General features: G+C 45.5%; 3 protein-coding genes across 7 annotated transcripts in view; 2 read left to right on the top strand and 1 right to left on the bottom strand.

The window, feature by feature from the left end:
• The window catches only part of LOC107048322 (ecdysone-induced protein 74EF), a 102,715-nt gene extending 98,501 nt beyond the window's left edge, over nucleotides 1-4,214 (top strand). For all 4 annotated transcript variants that reach the window (XM_015271455.2, XM_015271453.2, XM_015271454.2 and 1 more), the window contains one exon: nucleotides 1,760-4,214. In XM_015271455.2, the coding sequence (XP_015126941.1) occupies nucleotides 1,760-2,307 (548 nt within the window). In that variant the 3' untranslated portion in view covers nucleotides 2,308-4,214. The remainder of the gene's footprint in view (nucleotides 1-1,759) is intronic.
• Nucleotides 4,215-5,069: 855 nt separating this feature from the next.
• Nucleotides 5,070-15,898, top strand: LOC107048251 (spectrin alpha chain). 2 transcript variants are annotated; one of them, XM_015271329.1, is made up of 6 exons: nucleotides 5,070-5,511; nucleotides 7,076-10,924; nucleotides 10,994-11,035; nucleotides 11,803-13,929; nucleotides 14,110-15,111; nucleotides 15,487-15,898. In XM_015271329.1, the coding sequence occupies exons 1-6, from the start codon at nucleotides 5,362-5,364 to the stop codon at nucleotides 15,613-15,615; spliced, it is 7,299 nt and encodes a 2,432-aa protein (XP_015126815.1). In that variant the 5' UTR covers nucleotides 5,070-5,361; the 3' UTR covers nucleotides 15,616-15,898. The 2 variants fall into 2 exon arrangements, with proteins under 2 accessions (XP_015126815.1, XP_015126816.1); XM_015271330.1 differs by lacking the exon at nucleotides 10,994-11,035.
• LOC107048252 (CTL-like protein 2) lies at nucleotides 15,896-21,185 on the bottom strand. The gene is made up of 6 exons (XM_015271331.2): nucleotides 21,097-21,185; nucleotides 20,901-21,023; nucleotides 19,838-20,312; nucleotides 18,961-19,248; nucleotides 18,400-18,867; nucleotides 15,896-17,178 (listed from the first exon to the last, which is right to left on the bottom strand). The coding sequence occupies exons 1-6, from the start codon at nucleotides 21,110-21,112 to the stop codon at nucleotides 16,581-16,583; spliced, it is 1,968 nt and encodes a 655-aa protein (XP_015126817.1). The 5' UTR covers nucleotides 21,113-21,185; the 3' UTR covers nucleotides 15,896-16,580.
• Nucleotides 21,186-21,405: the final 220 nt, after the last annotated feature.

A 21,405-nucleotide genomic window follows, 5' to 3' on the forward strand; every position in this document is an offset into this window, starting at 1 on the left:
GGGGGGGGGGGGGGATGGCGTCACCCGTTGCAACCTTGGCTCGGGTCAGTCCTCTATCATACTGCCAGGCGGCACTCATCCCCACTACTGGTGCAACTGCCGCCTTGTATTCCTGCTTATACATACTGATTCGCTTATTTCTTGTTGGATAAATTTTTTAGATTTTTTTTTGGGGCTTTTTTCATGGGGTAGATTGGGGGAATGGGTATGATGTGCCGTCATATCCGTCTGGTAATGGGGTTTTGGGGGGTTATTAAATGATTCGGTGCGGCAATTGAGATTATGGGGATCGGAAATGAATTGTGGATGCGGTAATGGAGAGGATTATCTAGATGATTTTTGATCGGTGCAGCATCAACTCGAGGTGGTAGACATGGTAGTGATAATCGACTATTGGGAGATCTGCAGACGGTTCAGGTGGTTATCTTTTTTAGATGATAGTTTATCTGGGGCATTATCTTTAGATTGTATCATATGAAAATTTACATCTGCACAGAATCTCATGAGTATAATATTAGAAATCATGATATATTCAGATCCGACGGTGAATATTCAGATCATTATGTATCTGTAGATACCGTTTCATCTAGATAATTATGTCCAAATAATATCACCTTCAGATTCAACCGTGCATATAAAATTATAGTGCATCACAACATCGGATCAGAATTTGTACATCATCTCCAGAAAACCCAGATAATACACCATCTCAGGATATAATATCATCTGGATTGTAGATTGGTGACGGCGGCCGTTAAAATGTTGCAAATTGTCGAAGAGACTGCGAGAATTTTGTTCATTTGACCGAGGTTATCGCCTGGATTTCATAATAATTGATAAGAGCATTAAAAAATCGAGATAACAGTTATTTTCGTGAGATAATGAGGCGGAAATTCGTGACAACGAGATGGGATTATATAGACTGCAAAGTGGAATTTCTCCGGCTTTGATTTCCGGGAAAGTGAAAGATGAGTGAATCATGGGGTCTCAGGGTATTAACGGAAATGATCAAAGATCATGCATTATCGGATTGAAGATTCTCTCTCATCATATCTAATCGCAATCTTCGATTTCATCTTTCTTACGCTTCAATTGGTCTCTCTGATGTGGGTGTTTTGACACGAATTGTTGCCCCCTTAAGTTACTTGTCTTATCGGCGATTGTTAAATGCCTCTTGACAGAGATATATCGTCATTAAAATTGTCCTAGATTCCAAGTGATATCGACGTAATGATTGCAATGACGATACATGTCCCAGTCTTTGTCTCGAGCGGTTTGAAGGTATTGACCCGCCATCTGTTGGCGCTTGTCGTCATTCGGATGATAAAACAGATTGGGGGTGTTATCTACTGCAAGTAGAAACGGCCAGTTCCTCCGATAAAACTAATTCCAAAGGCATTTGAAGTCGGTTGTCAGAGATTTTTAGGGTCACAAGGGTCAAAAAATTTTTTAAATGTATTGAAGTCACAAAAATAATTTCAAATACTCTCTCATCACAGGACTCAATAAATCCTTGTGAATCCTTCGAAATTTTAGGGTCATACGGGTCAAAATGCCTAAACCCCCCAAAAGCGCCTAGAAAAAATTTTTTTTTTTTTGTGAAAAAAAAATAAACAAATTTTATAATTCCAGTATCAGAGATCAATAAACCCTTCGACACTCTAGGGTCACAAGGGTCAAAATGCCTAAACCACCGAAAAGCCCTTGGAAAAAAAAATTTTGAATGTAAAAAACTCTTTAAAAAATGTTATAATTCCAGTATCAGAGAGCTACAACAGCTACGTGAACTCGATGTACGGTGGGGGTCAGTTTGCAGCGCCGTGCACGCCCTCGCCGCCGCGCGGTCCAGGCGGTGTGCCGACGAGTGTGATCCAGGCAGCAACGAGCTCAGTATCGGACGATCTCTACCTCCTGGAGCTCGGTTTCCCCCCGCGGGCAAAGAAAAGTAAACTGAAGAAGGCGCGCCAGGCGGACGGTGCGGCAGTGAAGCGAAAATCCCGCGAGGGCTCAACAACTTATCTCTGGGAATTTCTCCTGAAGCTCCTCCAGGACCGCGAGTACTGTCCCCGCTACATAAAATGGACAAATCGCGAGAGAGGTGTCTTCAAACTCGTCGACAGCAAGGCAGTGTCACGGCTGTGGGGTCTCCACAAAAACAAACCAGACATGAACTACGAGACAATGGGACGTGCCCTGAGATACTACTATCAGCGTGGTATACTAGCCAAAGTCGATGGCCAGAGGCTCGTCTATCAGTTCGTCGACGTACCCAAGGACATAATCGAGATTGATTGCACTGGTGCGTGAGATAAGGCCTATCCCCTGTGGATAATTGCTAATTGTCGCAACGACACTCACAAAATTCCACTGTGGCACGTACCCCAAACTTAAACCCCCTGACCAATCTCGCGGGAGAAAATGAATTATCCCCTCATAATTTTCTAATCCTCTGTTATTTCATAATTTATATAAAATTGTTATCTCGTCATTTGAGGGGATGATGGCAAAATTGTACATTCGATAAATTATTTATTGTATATTGGACTTATAATTGTTGATGGATCGAGATGAGAAAGGGCTGTAGACTATATGAAACGAATTGTGGGCTGTGACAAGGTTTACGCGAGGGCTGAGAGGTCAGGGGGTGTTTTTTTTTTTTCCTAGTATCCATCAGTGAAATTAATCTCGATGACCAACGATTGGTGCTGGCTGACACGCGGTCCAAAAAGAGTTTTACTTAGTGAAAGAAAAGCGTGAAAATTCGGGAAAAAAATGGTATAATGTTAATGGTTCATAGAATTATCGAGACCACCTGTCTCTGTATATATTATATAAAGATGATAAACATTTAGTATCTATTGAATATTATATTATTATATAAATATAAATATATATTGTATGTTATGTAGTAAATGGCGAGTGTTGATGTGTCTCTGTGAGATATTAAATATAAAGAATATTTCACGTCGGTCGATCACAGTTTCTCAACGTCAACAATTTGATAGTTTTTATCTAACAAAAAGTACAACAATTTTTACCAATTAATCTTGTAATGAGAGTGAATCAATGCTCAGTTTATCGATACGCACATTATAAACAAAATAATGACCATTGAAGCTTCCAATTATTGTGACGTTTTTTTCTAACCAGTCACTGTGATCAGCCTGGTGTGTATATAGTCTATCAGTAAGTTTTCAATTCAATAAATTATGAGTTTATTCGTTGGCCCCTGGGGTGTGTACGTGAGCTTTCAGACGTGTCCCTTAGGTTTAATTATTATTTTTTGTACATAGATTAGTGATTTAAGGTACATTAACGAGAAAATTGTGGTAAATTCGTTTCTCTTTCGTACGATTAGTTGAATTGTTGAATGGTTTTTCTTTAGGATAAGGCAAAACTGCTCTCTGAAAAATATGTGAGGACACTTCATTCAGGAATTCAGGTTTTAAGATAAAACTAGATGATTTTTCGGTGAAAGTGGGATTTTTAGCGAGAAAATAACGTCTTTTTTTGTTAATTGAGGTTTTATTTCATCAGTCACAATCGTGACATCCTATTGTGCTGCCAATTACTCCTGTGACGACCCACACATGCATTTAATGATTAATATTTGAAAAAAAAAAAAAGCAGGGAGAATAATCAGGTTTACACATCCAATCAGCTGGGACGCCAGGACATACTGATGATACAAAGCGAATTGCCTTTTACGTAATGACAAAGAGTTGCCTTTTAACTAAATGATGATATGGGGAGACAATGGGGGGAGGGGGGGAATTGTGAAAAATGTTTTAATGAATTTTTTGAAAATGAAATACAAAGGTTTGTCAGTACTTAATATCCCAGTTGCTCCGACGATTTGTTCTTGTTTTTTTATTACGATTGAGGGTTTGAGGCTGGATTTTTGGGATTGAGTACCTTGGGAGGATCAAGTACAATGATGAAGTACCTATTACCAATTGGGGTGGGAGGGACGGGGAGTGACAACTGCAGAACCTATTTTTAGGAGGGATACAGTAAATTTACGATATGCATAACATTGATTACGAGATATTTTAACGAATAAGACTTTATTATGATAGGGATCATTGTAATGACTATTGTAATATGTGGAGAAAAAGGAAAATTATGATGGATTGACGTAAGGAACTCTAATGTAACGTTCTGTGATTCGTTGTTTGTAGGTGAAATTTAATAAAAATCATGATGTATCATAGGTGCGCTGGAGTTTTTATTTATTTTGTGGCGGGGGAGAGGGTTTTCAGTTATTTGTTGGTGAGCAGACATCGGAATAAGCGTAAATTTTGAATTGAACAATAATTTTTTTATTATTAAGTTCGATTAAACATAAAAATTCTGAATTATTTACTCAATTGACAATTGAGAACACCATTTTGTCAATTAGTTTATCATTTTTTAACCTTCAATGCAAATAAGTGAACCTTAAGAATATCCAAGTACCTCTTACAGTCAACTTAGTTGAAAATCTGAAATAAATGAGTCGAAAGAAATTTATTCAATTTAATAAAAGGAAATAAATAATGAATTCAGTAGAGAAGTGGTAAAACGGTTTAAGTCGACTTATCTCCCAGTTGAGTTTTTGAGGAATATTTCCGAATCTAAGGGAGATAGCGGGATTTTCGTAATTGCATTTGTTGTAGCTCTCAATTGGCTCTACAAAAAAGTTTATAACAAAAATTTTGCCATCTCCATTAGATTCCGGGATATTCGCTGAAAACTGGCCAATAGTCAAAATTGACTTGAACCGTTTTGCCACTTCGCTACTGAATTACAATCTAGAATGATAAAATTATTGTTTTCAAAAAGACAACAAGCAAAGCCAAATTGAAATGTAATATTCTTGCAAATGTTTATAAATAATCCACTGTAGGTTGATACACGAATAAAAAAATCCCATTATTATAATCGACTGCAATCAACATTCCCATCGCATGAGCTCATGCGGACAAAGTGTTTTCTGTTTGAATTCCCCCACTCTGTCACCAGATACCGTAAGTGGCGCTGATGTCATCTTTCGTCTTCTTTGATTCAGTTATTCGTGCGCAGGCGACAGCAAGGATCAATTACTGGTACGAGTGCCAAAGTAATTCCGTAAATGCCTGGATTCCCGTGAATTCTCCTGAATTCAACGTGAATAAATGTGTAGAGTGAATTCCCGGGGTTGAGGAGTCGTTTAAGCCGAAAAAATCGTGATTTTTTGTTTCAGAATTTGTGAAAGTACGCCGTCTCTGGAGAGTTTATCGATCCCACCGTTGCTCAGCCACACCCGACGGCCATTTTGGGGCTTGATTGCTCAGGGTAAACCACTCGGGGACGTCCCCAACGTCCGGTGATCGTCTAATAATGGATCAGATAACGCCGAAAGAGGTGAAGATCCTCGAAAATCCTGAGGACATTCAGGAGAGGAGGGAACAGGTGCTCGGGAGGTACTCCAATTTCAAGGCGGAGGCCAGGAGCAAGAGAGATAAACTCGAGGACTCACGTCGATTCCAGGTAATGACAAATTTTAATTTTTTTTAACAATTGGAGGAAAATGCGGGAACGATTCGAAGAAAATCAGTAGCGAAGTGGCAAAACGGTTGGATTATTGAGAATATCTCCGAATTTAAGGGAGATGACGGAATTTTTGTCATGACCTTTTTTGTAGAGTGAATTGAGGGCTACAAAAAAGGTCCTGACGAAAATTTTGATAGCCCGCTCACATTCCGAGATATTTGTTGAAAACTGGGCAACAGACTCCCCGGAATTTCCAAAAGAGTATAAAAAAATTCCTCAACAACTCCAAACCTCGATAATTTAGGCAATTCTTCTCCCTCTTCACTCCCCAAATATTATCATCTGTGAACTCAACCCCTCAAAGTTCGAGTGTTTTGTAATCGTCAATCTTCATTAGATTAGAAGCAACCAGTTATTTCCCTGAGACAGAAAAATCTCTTGAGCGAAAACCAAAATATAGAAATTATTACGAATGAATCTTATGGATAATTGACTTCATTATAATTTAGTTTTCAATTTAGCAATTTATTATTTTTTTTAATCATTTTTTTTTCAACATATTATTTACATTTATATTTGTTATTCACAATATCAGTTTCATCACTTTCACAGTCCCACAGTTGTCATCACATATCACCATCATTATCATTTTCATTAACAATCTCGAAAAAAGATTACAATAAAGTTAACTATACAAGTCATTCAGGCACACTATTCGTGCTATTCCCTCTCCATTGGAGAAATCTCCCAACAGGACAGCTCTACCAAAAACCATCAAGAGACACTTTTTGTAGAGAATGTCAAGCCCCACCTAAAAGCTCTTTTGGCATTTCCCCCTAAATCCCCTAGATTTCCCGAAATTCCCAAAAGAGTATCAAAAAATTCCTCAACAACTCCAAACCTCGATAATTTAGGCAATTCTTCTCCCTCTTCACTCCCCAAATATTATCATCTGTGAACTCAACCCCTCAAAGTTCGAGTGTTTTGTAATCGTCAATCTTCATTAGATTAGAAGCAACCAGTTATTTCCCTGAGACAGAAAAATCTCTTGAGCGAAAACCAAAATATAGAAATTATTACGAATGAATCTTATGGATAATTGACTTCATTATAATTTAGTTTTCAATTTAGCAATTTATTATTTTTTTTAATCATTTTTTTTTCAACATATTATTTACATTTATATTTGTTATTCACAATATCAGTTTCATCACTTTCACAGTCCCACAGTTGTCATCACATATCACCATCATTATCATTTTCATTAACAATCTCGAAAAAAGATTACAATGAAGTTAACTATACAAGTCATTCAGGCACACTATTCGTGCTATTCCCTCTCCATTGGAGAAATCTCCCAACAGGACAGCTCTACCAAAAACCATCAAGAGACACTTTTTGTAGAGAATGTCAAGCCCCACCTAAAAGCTCTTTTGACATTTCTCCCTAAATCCCCTAGATTTCCCGAAATTCCCAAAAGAGTATCAAAAAATTCCTGAACAATTCCACCCTCTCGCTCCTCAAATATTCTTGTCTAAAGTAAATAAACCCCTCCTTCCAGTACTTCAAGCGCGATGCCGACGAGCTCGAGGGTTGGATATACGAGAAGCTGCAAGCGGCCTCGGACGAGAACTACAAAGACCCCACGAACCTCCAAGCAAAGATCCAGAAGCACCAGGCCTTCGAGGCGGAGGTGGCAGCGCACTCTAACGCGATCGTCCTCCTGGACAACACCGGCTCTGAGATGATCGCCCAGCACCACTTCTCCAGCGACCTAATCCGAAAGCGCCTGGAGGAGCTGCACCGTCTGTGGGAGCTGCTGCTCTCGCGCCTGGCCGACAAGGGTCTGAAGCTCCAGCAGGCGCTGGTCCTGGTCCAGTTCCTCCGCCACTGCGACGAAGTCATGTTCTGGATCCACGACAAGGAGGCCTTCGTCACGACAGACGAGTTCGGCCACGACCTTGAGCACGTGGAGGTGCTGCAACGAAAGTTCGACGAGTTCCAGAAGGACATGGCGAGCCAGGAGTACAGAGTGACAGAAGTAAACGAACTGGCTGACAAGCTTCTGCTGGACGGCCACCCAGAGCGCGACACAATCCTGGGCAGAAAGGAGGAGCTGAACGAGTCCTGGCAGAGGCTGAAGCAGCTGGCGATCCTTCGTCAGGAGAAGCTGTTCGGCGCCCACGAGATCCAGAGATTCAACCGAGACGCAGACGAGACGATGACGTGGATAGCTGAGAAGGACGTGGTGCTGTCCTCTGATGACTTTGGCAGGGACCTGGCGAGTGTCCAGACCCTCCAGCGAAAGCACGAGGGAATCGAGCGTGACCTGGCAGCCCTGGAGGACAAAGTCGCGACCCTGGGAGCCGAGGCTGATCGTCTGGCTGCCATCCACCAGGCGGACCACTCCCAGCAGATCCAGGCGAAGAGGGCAGAGATCCTGGCCTCGTGGGAGAGCCTGACAGCCAAAGCAAAGGAGAGAAGATTCAAGCTCGACGAGTCGTACTATCTCCACAGATTCCTGGCTGACTTCAGGGACCTGGTCTCGTGGATGAACGACATGAAAGCCATAATATCAGCTGACGAGCTCGCCAAGGACGTGGCAGGAGCAGAGGCCCTTCTCGAGAGGCATCAGGAGCACAAGGGGGAGATTGACGCCAGGGCTGACAGCTTTGACGCTGCGACCCTCGCTGGCAACAAACTCCTGGAGAGAAAGCATTACGCCGCTGAGGAGGTGGCCAGGAAGCTCGACTCCCTGGCCGAGGACAAGTCGAGTCTGCTGCTTCTCTGGGAGCAGCGGAGAATTCTCTATGAACAGTGCATGGACCTTCAGCTCTTCTACAGGGACACTGAGCAGGCCGACGCCTGGATGGCGAAGCAGGAGGCCTTCCTGGCCAACGAGGACCTGGGGGACTCCCTCGACAGCGTTGAGGCCCTGATAAAGAAGCACGAGGACTTTGACAAGTCTCTGGCTGCCCAGGAGGAGAAGATCAAGGCCCTGGACGAATTCGCTGGCAAGCTGATCGAGGGTGAGCACTACGCAGCTGACGATGTCGCCCAACGAAGGCAGTCCCTCCTCCAGAGGCGATCAGTTCTGCTCGTCAACTCTGCTGAGAGGAGGAGAAAGCTGGAGGACGCCTACAAGCTCCAGCAGTTCGAGAGGGACTGCGACGAGACCAAGGGCTGGGTAAACGAGAAACTCAAGTTTGCCACTGACGACAGCTACCTCGACCCCACGAATTTAAACGGCAAAGTCCAGAAGCACCAGAACTTCGAGCAGGAGCTCAACGCCAACAAGACCAGAATGGAGGAGATGGTGTCCATCGGGCAGGAGCTGATCGACAGCGATCACTACGCGAGTGAGAGGATAAAATCCCGGATCGACGAGATTGTGTCCCTCTGGGAGAGCCTGGCCAGAGCCACGGAGAAGAAGGGAACGAAGCTGCAGGAGGCGTCGCAGCAGCAGCAGTTCAACAGAACAGTCGAGGACATCGAGCTCTGGCTGTCCGAGGTCGAGGGCCAGCTCATGAGCGAGGACTACGGCAAGGACCTCACGAGTGTCCAGAATCTCCAGAAGAAGCACGCACTGCTGGAGGCCGACGTTGGCTCACATGCTGACAGAATCGACAGCATTGCCCAGGCAGCTGAGCAGTTCGTCAGTTCAGGGCACTTCGATGCCGACAACATCAGGTCCAAGCAGGAGCAGCTGGGCGGTCGTTACGCTGCCCTCCAGCGCCCCATGAGCATCAGGAAGCAGAGGCTGCTGGACTCGCTGCAGGTGCAGCAGCTCTTCAGGGACATCGAGGACGAGGAGGCCTGGATCAGGGAGAAGGAGCCAGTGGCAGCCTCCACCAACAGGGGGAGGGATCTCATCGGTGTGCAGAACCTCCAGAAGAAGCACCAGGCTGTTCTCGCTGAGATCAACAACCACGAGCCCAGGGTGGCTGCTGTCTGCGAGGCTGGCTCCAAGATGCTGTCCGACGGACACTTTGCAGCTGACGAGATCAGCCAGCGTTTGAGTGCTCTCGACGAGCACTGGCTGCAGCTCAAGGAGAAGGCGCGCCAGAGGAAGATTGACCTTGACGACTCTCTCCAGGCGCATCAGTACTTCGCTGATGCCAATGAGGCTGAGTCCTGGATGAAGGAGAAACGTCCGATCGTCATGAATAATGATTATGGGAAGGACGAGGACAGCTCGGAGGCTTTGTTGAAGAAGCACGAGGCACTTGTCAGCGATCTCGAGGCCTTTGCCAGCACCATTGGGGCGCTGAGGGATCAGGCTGCTGCTTGCAGACAGCAGGAGACACCCACTGTCGACATTGCTGGCAAGGAGTGTGTCGTGGCACTCTACGATTATGCTGAGAAATCCCCGAGGGAGGTGTCCATGAAGAAGGGGGACACCCTGACACTGCTCAACTCCAACAACAAGGACTGGTGGAAGGTCGAGGTGAACGATCGCCAGGGCTTTGTGCCCGCTGCCTACGTGAAACGTGTTGAACCTGAGGTGGGTTTATCCGCCTCCCAGCAGAATCTCGCACGTGAGCAGAGCTCTATTGCAGCCAGGCAGGCGCAGATTCAGGGACAGTACGATGATCTTCTTCAGTTGGCGCACGAGCGTCAGAACAAGCTCAACGAAACAGCCAAGGCTTACGTCCTCGTGAGGGAGGCTGCTGAGCTCGCCACCTGGATCAAGGACAAGGAGAACCATGCGCAGGTGCAGGACGTTGGCGAGGATCTGGAGCAGGTGGAGGTCATGCAGAAGAAGTTCGACGACTTCCAGGCGGACCTCAAGGCCAACGAAGTGAGACTTGCTGAGATGAATGAGATCGCTGTGCAGTTGATGAGTCTCGGGCAGACTGAGGCTGCTCTCAAGATCCAGACGCAGATTCAGGATTTGAATGAGAAGTGGACTAGTCTGCAGACTTTGACTGCTGAGAGGGCTAGCCAGTTGGGCTCTGCGCATGAAGTCCAACGGTTCCACAGGGATGTCGATGAGACCAAGGACTGGATCAGGGAGAAGGATGCAGCGCTCAATAATGATGACCTTGGGAAGGATCTCAGGAGTGTACAGGCACTTCAGAGGAAGCACGAGGGGCTGGAGAGGGATCTGGCTGCTCTCGGCGACAAGATCAAGCAGCTGGACGAGACAGCCAACAGGCTGATGCAGTCCCATCCTGATACTGCCGAGCAGACGTACGCCAAGCAGAAGGAGATCAACGAAGAGTGGACGCAACTCACTGCCAAGGCCAACTCCAGGAAGGAGAAGCTCCTGGATTCCTACGATCTGCAGAGGTTCCTGAGTGATTACAGGGATCTCATGGCTTGGATCAACTCCATGATGGGCCTGGTGGCTTCTGAGGAACTGGCGTCTGATGTCACTGGGGCTGAAGCTCTCCTTGAACGTCATCAGGTGAGTTCTTGGGGTTTGGTCGGGGCGGGGGGACTCACTTGCAGACACTGTATGGTGGTATACTTGTAGAATTACAGATCGGAAATTGACGCGAGATATGGAATACTCGAGGTACCAAAGCGTTTGTGCATGGAATTTGCTTTGTGTTAATTATTGGGGGAGGTGCGGTGATTTTTTTTAAAAACGTTTGAGGATTTCCAAGGGTCACACTGTAGATTGAACCATTTTCAGTCATCAAATTAGGCTATTAAATTACGTAAGAAGTATCAGAAAAATCGTGAATATTCAGAGTCATTAAAACTACATTTGGCAGAGACTTAAAAGATTTTTATGATTTTTAAAATGTTTTCTAACGGTTTAATATTCAAATTCAAATTGGGATCTGCAAAGTTTAAATGATAAAATTGTCGTAAAACGTCCGGAAACTTGTGTTCAAATGGGGCTCAAAGAAAAGCATTTCACTGAAGAAAAAATAGTCCAAAGCCCTTGAATATCCTTAAGACTGGGTTTTGAGTTTTTACTGGACTGGCTAACACCTGTCATCCATGAAATAGCTATATTTCATGAACGAATGTCTGAGCTCAAAGCAATAATCCGCAGTTTATTTTTAACCGAAAAAACTGAATAGGACAAGTAGACGCATTTTCAGCTTTCGTTTTTGCTGAATATCTCCCGAACCACCAGAGCTAGCAAAATCTTCGTTCAGTCCTTTTTTGTCGGCAATTCCATAATCTTCAAAAAAGGTCCTGACGAAAATTTCCCCATCTCCTCCAGATCCCGAGGTATCCTCCAAAAACAGTACTACAATCCACTTCACTAGAAATCATCTTCTACTTCCCTCCAGTTCTCCAGTTCTCCAATTCCCCTTAAATTTCCAGGAGCACAGAACCGAAGTTGACGCTCGTGCGGGCACATTCCAAGCCTTCGAGCTCTTCGGCCAGCAGCTGCTGCAGTCCTCGCACTACGCAAGCGTAGAAATCCAGGAGAAGCTCGAGTCGATGGCAGAAGCCAGACAAGAGCTGGAGAAGGCCTGGATCCAGCGGCGAATGCAGCTGGACCAGAATCTCGAGCTCCAGCTGTTCTGTCGCGACTGCGAGCAAGCTGAGAACTGGATGAGCGCCCGAGAGGCCTTCCTGAGCAGTGCAGACGCAGTTGACAGCAGTGACAACGTTGAAGCCTTGATAAAGAAGCACGAGGACTTTGACAAAGCGATCAACGCCCACGAGGAGAAGATCGCAGCCCTGCAGACCCTGGCTGATCAGCTGATCGCTGCTGAGCATTACGCAGCTAAACCAATTGACGACAGACGTTGCCAGGTCCTGGACCGTTGGAAGCACCTGAAGGACGCCCTGATCGAGAAGCGATCGAAGCTGGGTGAATCCCAGACTCTCCAGCAATTCTCTCGTGACGCCGACGAGATGGAGAACTGGATTGCTGAGAAGCTCCAGCTGGCGACTGAGGAGAACTACAAAGACCCAGCGAACATTCAATCAAAGCACCAGAAGCATCAGGCATTCGAGGCAGAACTGGCAGCCAATGCTGACAGAATCCAATCAGTTCTGGCGATGGGTGGCAATCTCATCGAGAAGCACCAGTGCGCAGGCTCTGAGGACGCTGTCCAGAAGAGATTGGCATCGATCGCTGACCAGTGGGAGTACCTCACCCAGAAGACGACGGAGAAGTCCCTGAAACTGAAGGAAGCCAACAAGCAGAGGACCTACATCGCAGCTGTCAAGGACTTGGACTTTTGGCTGGGAGAGGTGGAGAGTCTTCTGACATCTGAGGACGCTGGCAAGGACTTGGCGTCTGTTCAGAATCTCATGAAGAAGCATCAGCTGGTGGAGGCCGACATCCAGGCTCACGAGGAGCGTATCAAGGACATGAACGCCCAGGCTGACTCTTTGATCGAGAGCGGACAGTTCGATGCTGCTGGCATTCAGGAGAAACGGCAGAGCATTAATGAAAGGTACGAGAGGATCAGGAATCTTGCAGCTCATCGCCAGGCAAGGCTCAACGAAGCGAACACCCTCCACCAGTTCTTCAGAGACATCGCAGATGAGGAGTCCTGGATCAAGGAGAAGAAGCTTCTCGTAGGCTCTGACGACTACGGAAGGGACCTCACAGGCGTTCAAAACCTCAAGAAGAAGCATAAGAGGCTCGAGGCCGAGCTGGGGAGTCACGAGCCTGCCATTCAGGCTGTTCAAGAGGCTGGTGAGAAGCTCATGGATGTCTCCAACCTGGGGGTGCCTGAGATTGAGCAGAGGTTGAAGCTTCTAAACCAGGCTTGGGCAGAGTTGAAGCAGCTGGCAGCCACCAGGGGCCAGAAGCTCGACGAATCGTTGACTTATCAACAATTCTTGGCTAAAGTCGAGGAGGAGGAGGCCTGGATCACCGAGAAGCAGCAGCTGCTCTCAGTGGAGGACTACGGTGACACAATGGCTGCTGTTCAGGGTCTGCTGAAGAAGCATGAAGCCTTTGAGACGGATTTCGCTGCTCATGGGGAGCGATGCAAGGACATCTGCGAGGCCGGTGAGTCCCTCATCAAGGCTGGAAATCATCGGGCTGATGCCATTGGCCAGAGGTGCAATCAACTGCGAAACAAGTTGGAACAGCTGGGGGCTTTGGCCACCAGGAGGAAGACTCGACTCAATGACAATTCAGCTTATCTCCAGTTCATGTGGAAGGCTGATGTCGTCGAGTCCTGGATCGCTGACAAGGAGACCCATGTCAGGTCTGAGGAGTTTGGCAGGGATCTCTCCACTGTCCAGACACTACTGACCAAACAGGAGACCTTCGATGCTGGACTACATGCCTTCGAACACGAGGGCATTCAGAACATCACGACTCTGAAGGAGAGACTGGTGGATGCCGGCCACGAGCAGACTGCTAATATTCAGAAGAGACATGCTGATGTCATCACTCGCTGGCAGAAACTACTGGCTGACTCTGATGCTAGGAAACAGAGACTTCTTCGCATGCAGGATCAGTTCAGGCAGATTGAAGAGGTATTTTTTCTGGTTTTATTCATTCGATCTTCAATCGTTAGAGTAATAGGGAGCATTCAAATAAAATTACTAAATTTAATAAAATGAAATGAACAGTTAATTATAGATGACAGAAGCATATTGCCAATTTATTCCGCCAATCAATGATTATTAAGCATTTTTTTTCGTGTTACCCCCTAGCTATACCTGACATTCGCGAAGAAAGCATCAGCCTTCAACTCGTGGTTCGAGAACGCCGAGGAGGATCTGACAGATCCAGTGCGTTGCAACAGCATCGAGGAGATTCGCGCCCTGAGGGAGGCCCACGCCTCCTTCCAGGCGAGTCTGTCCTCCGCCGAGGCGGACTTCCAAGCTCTGGCTGCTCTCGACCGCCAGATCAAGAGCTTCAACGTGGGTCCGAATCCCTACACCTGGTTCACGATGGAGGCCTTGGAGGACACCTGGAGAAACCTCCAGAAGATCATCAAGGAGAGGGACGTGGAGCTGGCGAAGGAGGCCCAGAGGCAGGAGGAGAACGACAAACTGAGGAAGGAGTTCGCTAAACACGCCAATGCCTTCCACCAGTGGCTGGCAGAGACCAGGACCTCGATGATGGAGGGCTCTGGCTCCCTCGAGCAGCAGCTGGAGGCGACCAAGAAGAAGACTCACGAGGTTCGCGCCCGCAGACAGGACCTCAAGAAGATCGAGGACCTGGGGGCCATCCTCGAGGAGCACCTGATCCTGGACAATCGTTACACTGAGCACAGCACTGTGGGCCTGGCCCAGCAGTGGGACCAGCTGGACCAACTGGGCATGAGGATGCAGCACAACTTGGAGCAGCAGATCCAGGCGAGAAACCAGTCTGGAGTGTCCGAGGACGCCCTCAAGGAGTTCTCCATGATGTTCAAGCACTTCGACAAGGACAAGAGTGGAAGACTCAATCACCAGGAGTTCAAGTCCTGCCTGAGGGCCCTGGGGTACGACCTGCCGATGGTCGAGGAGGGCCAGCCAGATCCAGAATTCGAGAATATACTGGACATCGTGGACCCCAATAGGGATGGGTATGTCTCCTTGCAGGAGTACATGGCGTTTATGATCAGTAAGGAGACGGAGAATGTCCAGAGCTCGGAGGAGATTGAGAACGCCTTCAGGGCCATCACTGCTGCCGACAGGCCTTATGTCACTAGGGAGGAACTTTATGCTGTGAGTATTTTTTTTTTTTGGGGATTGTGAGGGTCTGGGGAGGTCGTGGGGGTTTGTGGAGGTCAGGGAGGTTTTGTTAAGGTCATGCAGATTCATGTGAGGTTTCATAGAGGTTTTATGGAGGTCACTTATGGTGACTCGAGGGTTTATGAAGGTCACGAAGGTTTTACTAAGATCATTTAGGTTCATATAAAATTGTACGGAGATTTTAAGGGCTCATAAGGGCTTCATGAAAATGATTGAGGTTTTGTGGAGATCAGTTTTGGTCATTTAAAGGTTTATGGAGGTCATGGAGAATGTATTGAGGCCATGAGAGTCATCACTAATTTTTTTTTTTTGTGAAAAGTAATTAACCTTTTGTTTTCTTGTGTTCAGAACCTTACGAGGGAGATGGCCGATTACTGCGTAGCACGTATGAATCCCTTCGTCGATCCCAGGACCGAACGACCAATCCCAGGAGCCCTGGACTACATCGATTTCACTCGGACACTTTTCCAAAATTAATTGGGCTTCTTTTTTGAATATTATATACTCAAGCTTAAATTATTATTCATTCATGCGCATATTGCACGACTATTATATTCTATTGTATTCAGACCACTGCAAGCTTCCTGTTATATTTTACAACAGATCAGAAAATTTCGTAAATTCTTATATTACTACTTCGTTATCGGTTCTGCTTGCGGTGTCCTTCGAAAATGCATGTTCGACCTCTATTGGAGTATTGGTAATTGGAATAGAACTTTGACTGTAGAGATGATATAAATAAACGTTACTCGACAAACTATGTCAACCGTCTGTTTTTATTTACATTCTTTTTAATGCAAAATGTAAAAAAATCATAAAAATTGAATTATCTCAAAAGAAAACATTGGAAATTCGAAATAAAAAATTTTGACCCAACGATTTTTTAATCATCTTGATAATGAGTGATATTAAATTATCACCAAATTTTTTGAAATTCAATTTAAGAGGCATCTAGAGTGAAAAAAAATACTGAAATGCAGGAAAAACTTTATGCCATGAATTCTCTGGTAAAAATGGCTTGAAGTATCTAAAAGATTGCTTTAAAAAATTATTTTATAGAAATCTGATGGAGTGAGTTGAGTGTTCTGAAGAGAATGAAAAATGTTTAAAAACCCAAAGCGAGAACGCCGCCATTTTTAACGCCCCTTCCGGCAGAGGAAGGGGGAGGTAAATCACAACAAGATGGCGGCGCTCACGTCTGTCACCACCTCGCACTTTTAAACATTTTAAAAAATTATTTATCCTCCTCAGATCACCGTCAACACGTCCGATCTAGTGCCTTGAAAGGGAACAAATTTTTTAAATTATCCCCCAGATTTTTTCATCCCCCTGTGACTGAGAATTCATGACGCGAGATTTTCCCCGCATTTCAAGGCCTCTTCATTATCTAGAGAATTTGTTTTACATTTCCCTCTAAAACAACTCCCTCTGAAGATGATTGTTTATTGCAAATTCAACAATTTCGCAATTTTCCGACTCATGTAATAAGGTTTCTCGGCCGATCCATCATGTCTCTCGCAGTCCTCCAGGAAGCACAAGAAGATGGTGTCCACAGCGGTGGCATGAACACTGAAGAATACAGAAGCGACTAGATACGATCCCAGTCCAACGAGAATGGTGGGCACCCACCAGAACTCATTATCGCCCTCTTCCTCCTTGTAGTACCACCAGGATATGGCTATCATCGTGCAGGTGACCAGGATCTTCCCCGCGAAGAGCAGCCAGTCGACTATTTTGTTTAGAATCACCACCCGGAGGATGTTCCTCATGAGGAGGCTGAGGGCGTCCCCGGCGGAGGCGCAGAGACCCTTTCCGTATACGGCGCACACGATGTAGGCGTTTCTGTTCATGAACTTGAGGAACTTCTCCAGGAGGACCATGATGCACTGGGTGCAGCGGTAGATGGCCGTCCCGCAGGTACCCAGGAGCTGCCCACCTCCTTGCGCTGTGGACTGACGGTGGATGTACTCTAGGACGATCCGGAAGAAGCGACAGATCGTTATCAGGAGGGAGCCGAAGGCTACTGTCCCTAGGTGATACCTGGAGTTTTGAGAATGGAAGGTTGGAGACAATTAGCTTGGGAGGATGTCCATAAAACCCTTAAGAAAAAATTTTTTCGGAAAAATTACTCTCGAGAAAACACCTGCGGAGGTAATTTCTCGGGCATATATGATTTACGGAGTCATCCCAGGAAAAATTGTCGCTCCATTCCAAGTTGAGTTGAGCGATTCAATCGAACATTGAAGAGTAAAATGTGACTGCAGTTCAGGTTGCGGGGAAATTACAAGTGGATTGACATGTTGCCAGAGCTCGTGCTCAAATGTAATCATAGAAAACATCCAACTATTCGTATGAGGCCTGTCGAGGTGCATTTATGCCGACTTTTGGGTGAAAAACAAGTGGCCGAAATTTTGAGCGTGAAAAATCCCCGGAAAAAATTCCTAGAAAATTTTTCCTCTGAAAGATTTTTCCCAAGAAAAGTCTCCCCGAGGAAAAATTGTCGAAGAAAAATTTTCCGGGAATTTTCCAATGGGGAAAAACTCCGGCCATCTCATTGAAGAGTAAAATGTGACTGCAGTTCAGTTTGCGGGGAAATTACAAGTGGATTGACATGTTACCAGAGCTCGTGCTCAAATATAATCATAGAAAACATCGAACTATTCGTATGAGGCCTGTCGAGGTGCATTTACGCCGACTTTTGGGTGAAAAACAAGTGGCCAAAATTCTGAGCGTGAAAAATCCCCGGAAAAAATTCCTAGAAAATTTTTCCTCTGAAAGATTATTCCCAAGAAAAGTCTCCCCGAGGAAAAATTGACGGAGAAAAATTTTCCGAGAATTTTCCAATGGGGAAAAACTCCGGCCACCTCATTGAAGAGTAAAATGTAACTGCAGTTCAGTTTGCGGGGAAATTACAAGTGGATTGACATGTTACCAGAGCTCGTGCCCAAATATAATCATAGAAAACATCCAACTATTCGTATGAGGCCTGTCGACGTGACAACAAAAACTGCCAATACAGCGTTTCATTTACGCCGACTCTCGGGTGTACAGTAACTGACCGAAGTTTCGAGCGTGTGATAAAGTTCGCATAAGTAAAGCAAAACATGTTTTTGAGAGAGACTATACCCCCAATTGTTTCACCACCTGTATTGACGTATAATCGATTTTTCCTTCCGTTTCGACATAATTGTCCCCGAGCGATATTTCCAATTTATTTTTTCTGACGGAATTTTTCCGAAAAATTCCACCCATCGATCTTACCTAATCGTTCTCCAGAGGCTCACAGTAACCGTGAAGAATGGAACATCGCTCTTGTTCATGGTCCAGTACCATGTGGCGAATGTCGCTGCGAGTGTCATCTCCCCCAGAGCGGAGATGAAGAAGTAGAGCCAGAGGCCCCCGAAGATGTGGATAAGGTACATCCACTTCATGTAGGGGGGGTTGTCCACTCCCCGGAGATGGCACGCTCGTGACACGCACATTTCCGCATTCTCTCTGCACTCAGAGTTGAAGAGGGCAGGGTCACAGGAGCTGTTGATGTTGTAGTTGAGCCACGAAGGACAGACGCAGTTGTCTGTGACGACGTTCGGCGACTGCTCGATGACGAATTCCTGGTCTCCGATAGATATCAGGAGGAATCCGATGTAGAAGAAGTAGACGATGATGGCGATGTGGGTCAGCCAGGGGAGGATCGGAAAGAAGAGACTTGAGAGGGCGGACATCACGGCTCTGGAATTAAATAGAAACGATTGATTCTTCCCCTAATTTCGTCATAATCTCGAAAACGATCGAAGAATGAGTAGAAAATCATTGAGAACCCACTTGCTGGCCTCTTTGATCAGCTGACAAGCCAGATAAATCCTCTGCCACAGGCATACCGTCAGCAATGCGATAATCCCCGCGACCGAGCCCAGAATAATAGTTACAATCAGCCAGGCTGATGAGTCAGTTTCCGAGTAGGACTGATAACTCAGATAGCCAAGATAACCGAACAATCCGCACACTCCGAATATCGCGATGAGAACGCAAGGCAACGCTAGCCACTTGAGCAGAAACATGTAGATAATGCACATGAGGGCCCCACCGCAAACAATTCCGAGAGCCGATTTGCTGTAAAAAAGATCATGAATTTTTATAACGATTTCGGACGAGATCGAAATGCTGGTCCTACTGTAGGGAGATTTATCTCCTATCTCACAAAACCCAGGGAGTTATCCTTAACCCTCCTGTAGTCGCACGTCTTCGCTGAACGTCGTTAGTCGCGTGAAGCGCTGCGCCGTGCGTACATTCTCGAGCGCAGCGTTGCCAGAGCCATACGACACTATAAACATATCACCGGCCAGCGACCCCCCACTCCGCACACGATGCTTGGGACTACCACGAGGGTCGGCAACACCGCTCGCCAATTTCCGCTACGAGAGTGGTCGCGCGGTGAGCGCTGCGGTCATTCTCGCTCACCGCGCTCGACAAAAAAATTAATTGAGAAAAAAATTGTCGGTACAGGGCAACCCTACCGTGTTTAATCTCATCGGGACATATCATTTAAGGAACTCGTAAATAGGCAGAGCGTTATTCATCACATTTCTAGAGATATCGTGAAAATAACAAAAACGCCGGCGTTGAGGCCATGGCGCGACCACTGGAGGGTTAATAAAGATCAACGGGAAAAAATGTTATGAATAAAAAAAAGAAAACCTACTAGGATGAAACGACTTTATCAAAAACCCCTTGAGCATACGTCAGGTATCCGATGATCTCCTCTGCCTGTTTCAACTTTCCTAAAATGGCATCAGAGATGAAATCCGCGGAAAAGTCCGTCGGAACACATCTGTTCACGACGGATTTGCTCTTCAAGTACATGGGAGCGCACGCGGAGACGTAGATCAGCGCCTGGATGTGGGTGCGATCCTTATTCGTGACATCCACTCCCGGCTTGCAGATGATCTTCTGCCTGATGTCCTCCAGAGGATCGGTGTCTTTGAACACCCAGTTCTCGGTTGGACATTTCTCCAGGCAAACTTGAGGCGTATAACACTTCTTGTGAGTGATATCGCATTTCGTTAGGTCGAAGAAGAGGAGGTACGATTTGTTCGACATCTCCGAGTCCACTCCACATTTTCGACCTTCACTGTCTTTTGGAGCCAAGAGGGTCTCGATATCTCCGGATGATAAAGCTAAATCGATTTTTAATGTTGAGGACAGTGATTAGCTAGGTGATGAGTGGCTTGACTAGAACTTGTTATTAAACTTGTTTTACAGGGGGGGGGGAAGATTCTCGACAAATTATTCTCATGGCTTTATTTCCTTAATGATTGATCAATAATTATTGATCGATTAAATGGATGAAATTTGATGAAATCGATTTTTCATGTTTCGGGAAAATTTGGATATCTCGGTAATGAGTGGGTTTAGAAGAAAACGTCATAGAACTTTTTTGTAGCTGAGGATATTTCCTACAAATCATCCCCGAGAGATTTTCCTCTAAACCTACCCGCTATCAAGATAAATCCATAATTGAAACCAGAAAAATCGAGAGAATCGAACAAATCGAGTGAAACCTCATCATTTTCGCAATTATCTCGAGAACAATTGATTTTAGAAGAAAAAGTCATAAAACATTTTCCGTAGCTGAGAAAATTTCCCACGTAAAATATCTTCTGACATTTTTCCCTGAAATCACTCATCTCCCCAATAATCCCCCGCAAATCTCAAGACGAAATCAGGCAAATATGAAGTACATTAATGTTCTCTCTCCTACGAACCAAAGAGTCCAATAGCAATCCAGCACACAATGAACGCCACAAAAATCAAAAGACAAGGGATATCGGTGCACGAGCGATTCTTCAGAGGGCCCTTAAACTCCGGGTCATGCTGGATCGGCCTATCTACAATTCAATCGCACGATAAAATCCACAGAGATTAAACTATTTAATCCCTCGAAACCCAGAAAACACTCACCGTCATACTCCACCATTTTCAAATTTCATCAACACAAAAACTAATGAATCACCCAATGTATCAACTAACAACGCGGGGCTCTCGCTCGGCCCTCATCGCGCAAATGGCAACAGACTCTTTTTTGTTATCTGCGTCCCCACAAACCAATGCCTGATCAACGATTTTATCTTATCACTAAAAAATAAATCCACTCATCTATTTTATGATTAGCGAACAAGTTAGTCACTATTTCTTATTAATTACGTTAGCAATCAAGGTAGATTAATTGAAAGTAAAAAGAAGATTTGTGTACTCAGTTTTATCACTAGA

Source organism: Diachasma alloeum, unplaced genomic scaffold, assembly GCF_001412515.2.
Source record: "Diachasma alloeum isolate Michigan unplaced genomic scaffold, Dall2.0 Dall_scaffold_00186, whole genome shotgun sequence".
Classification (NCBI taxonomy): Eukaryota; Metazoa; Arthropoda; class Insecta; order Hymenoptera; family Braconidae; genus Diachasma; species Diachasma alloeum.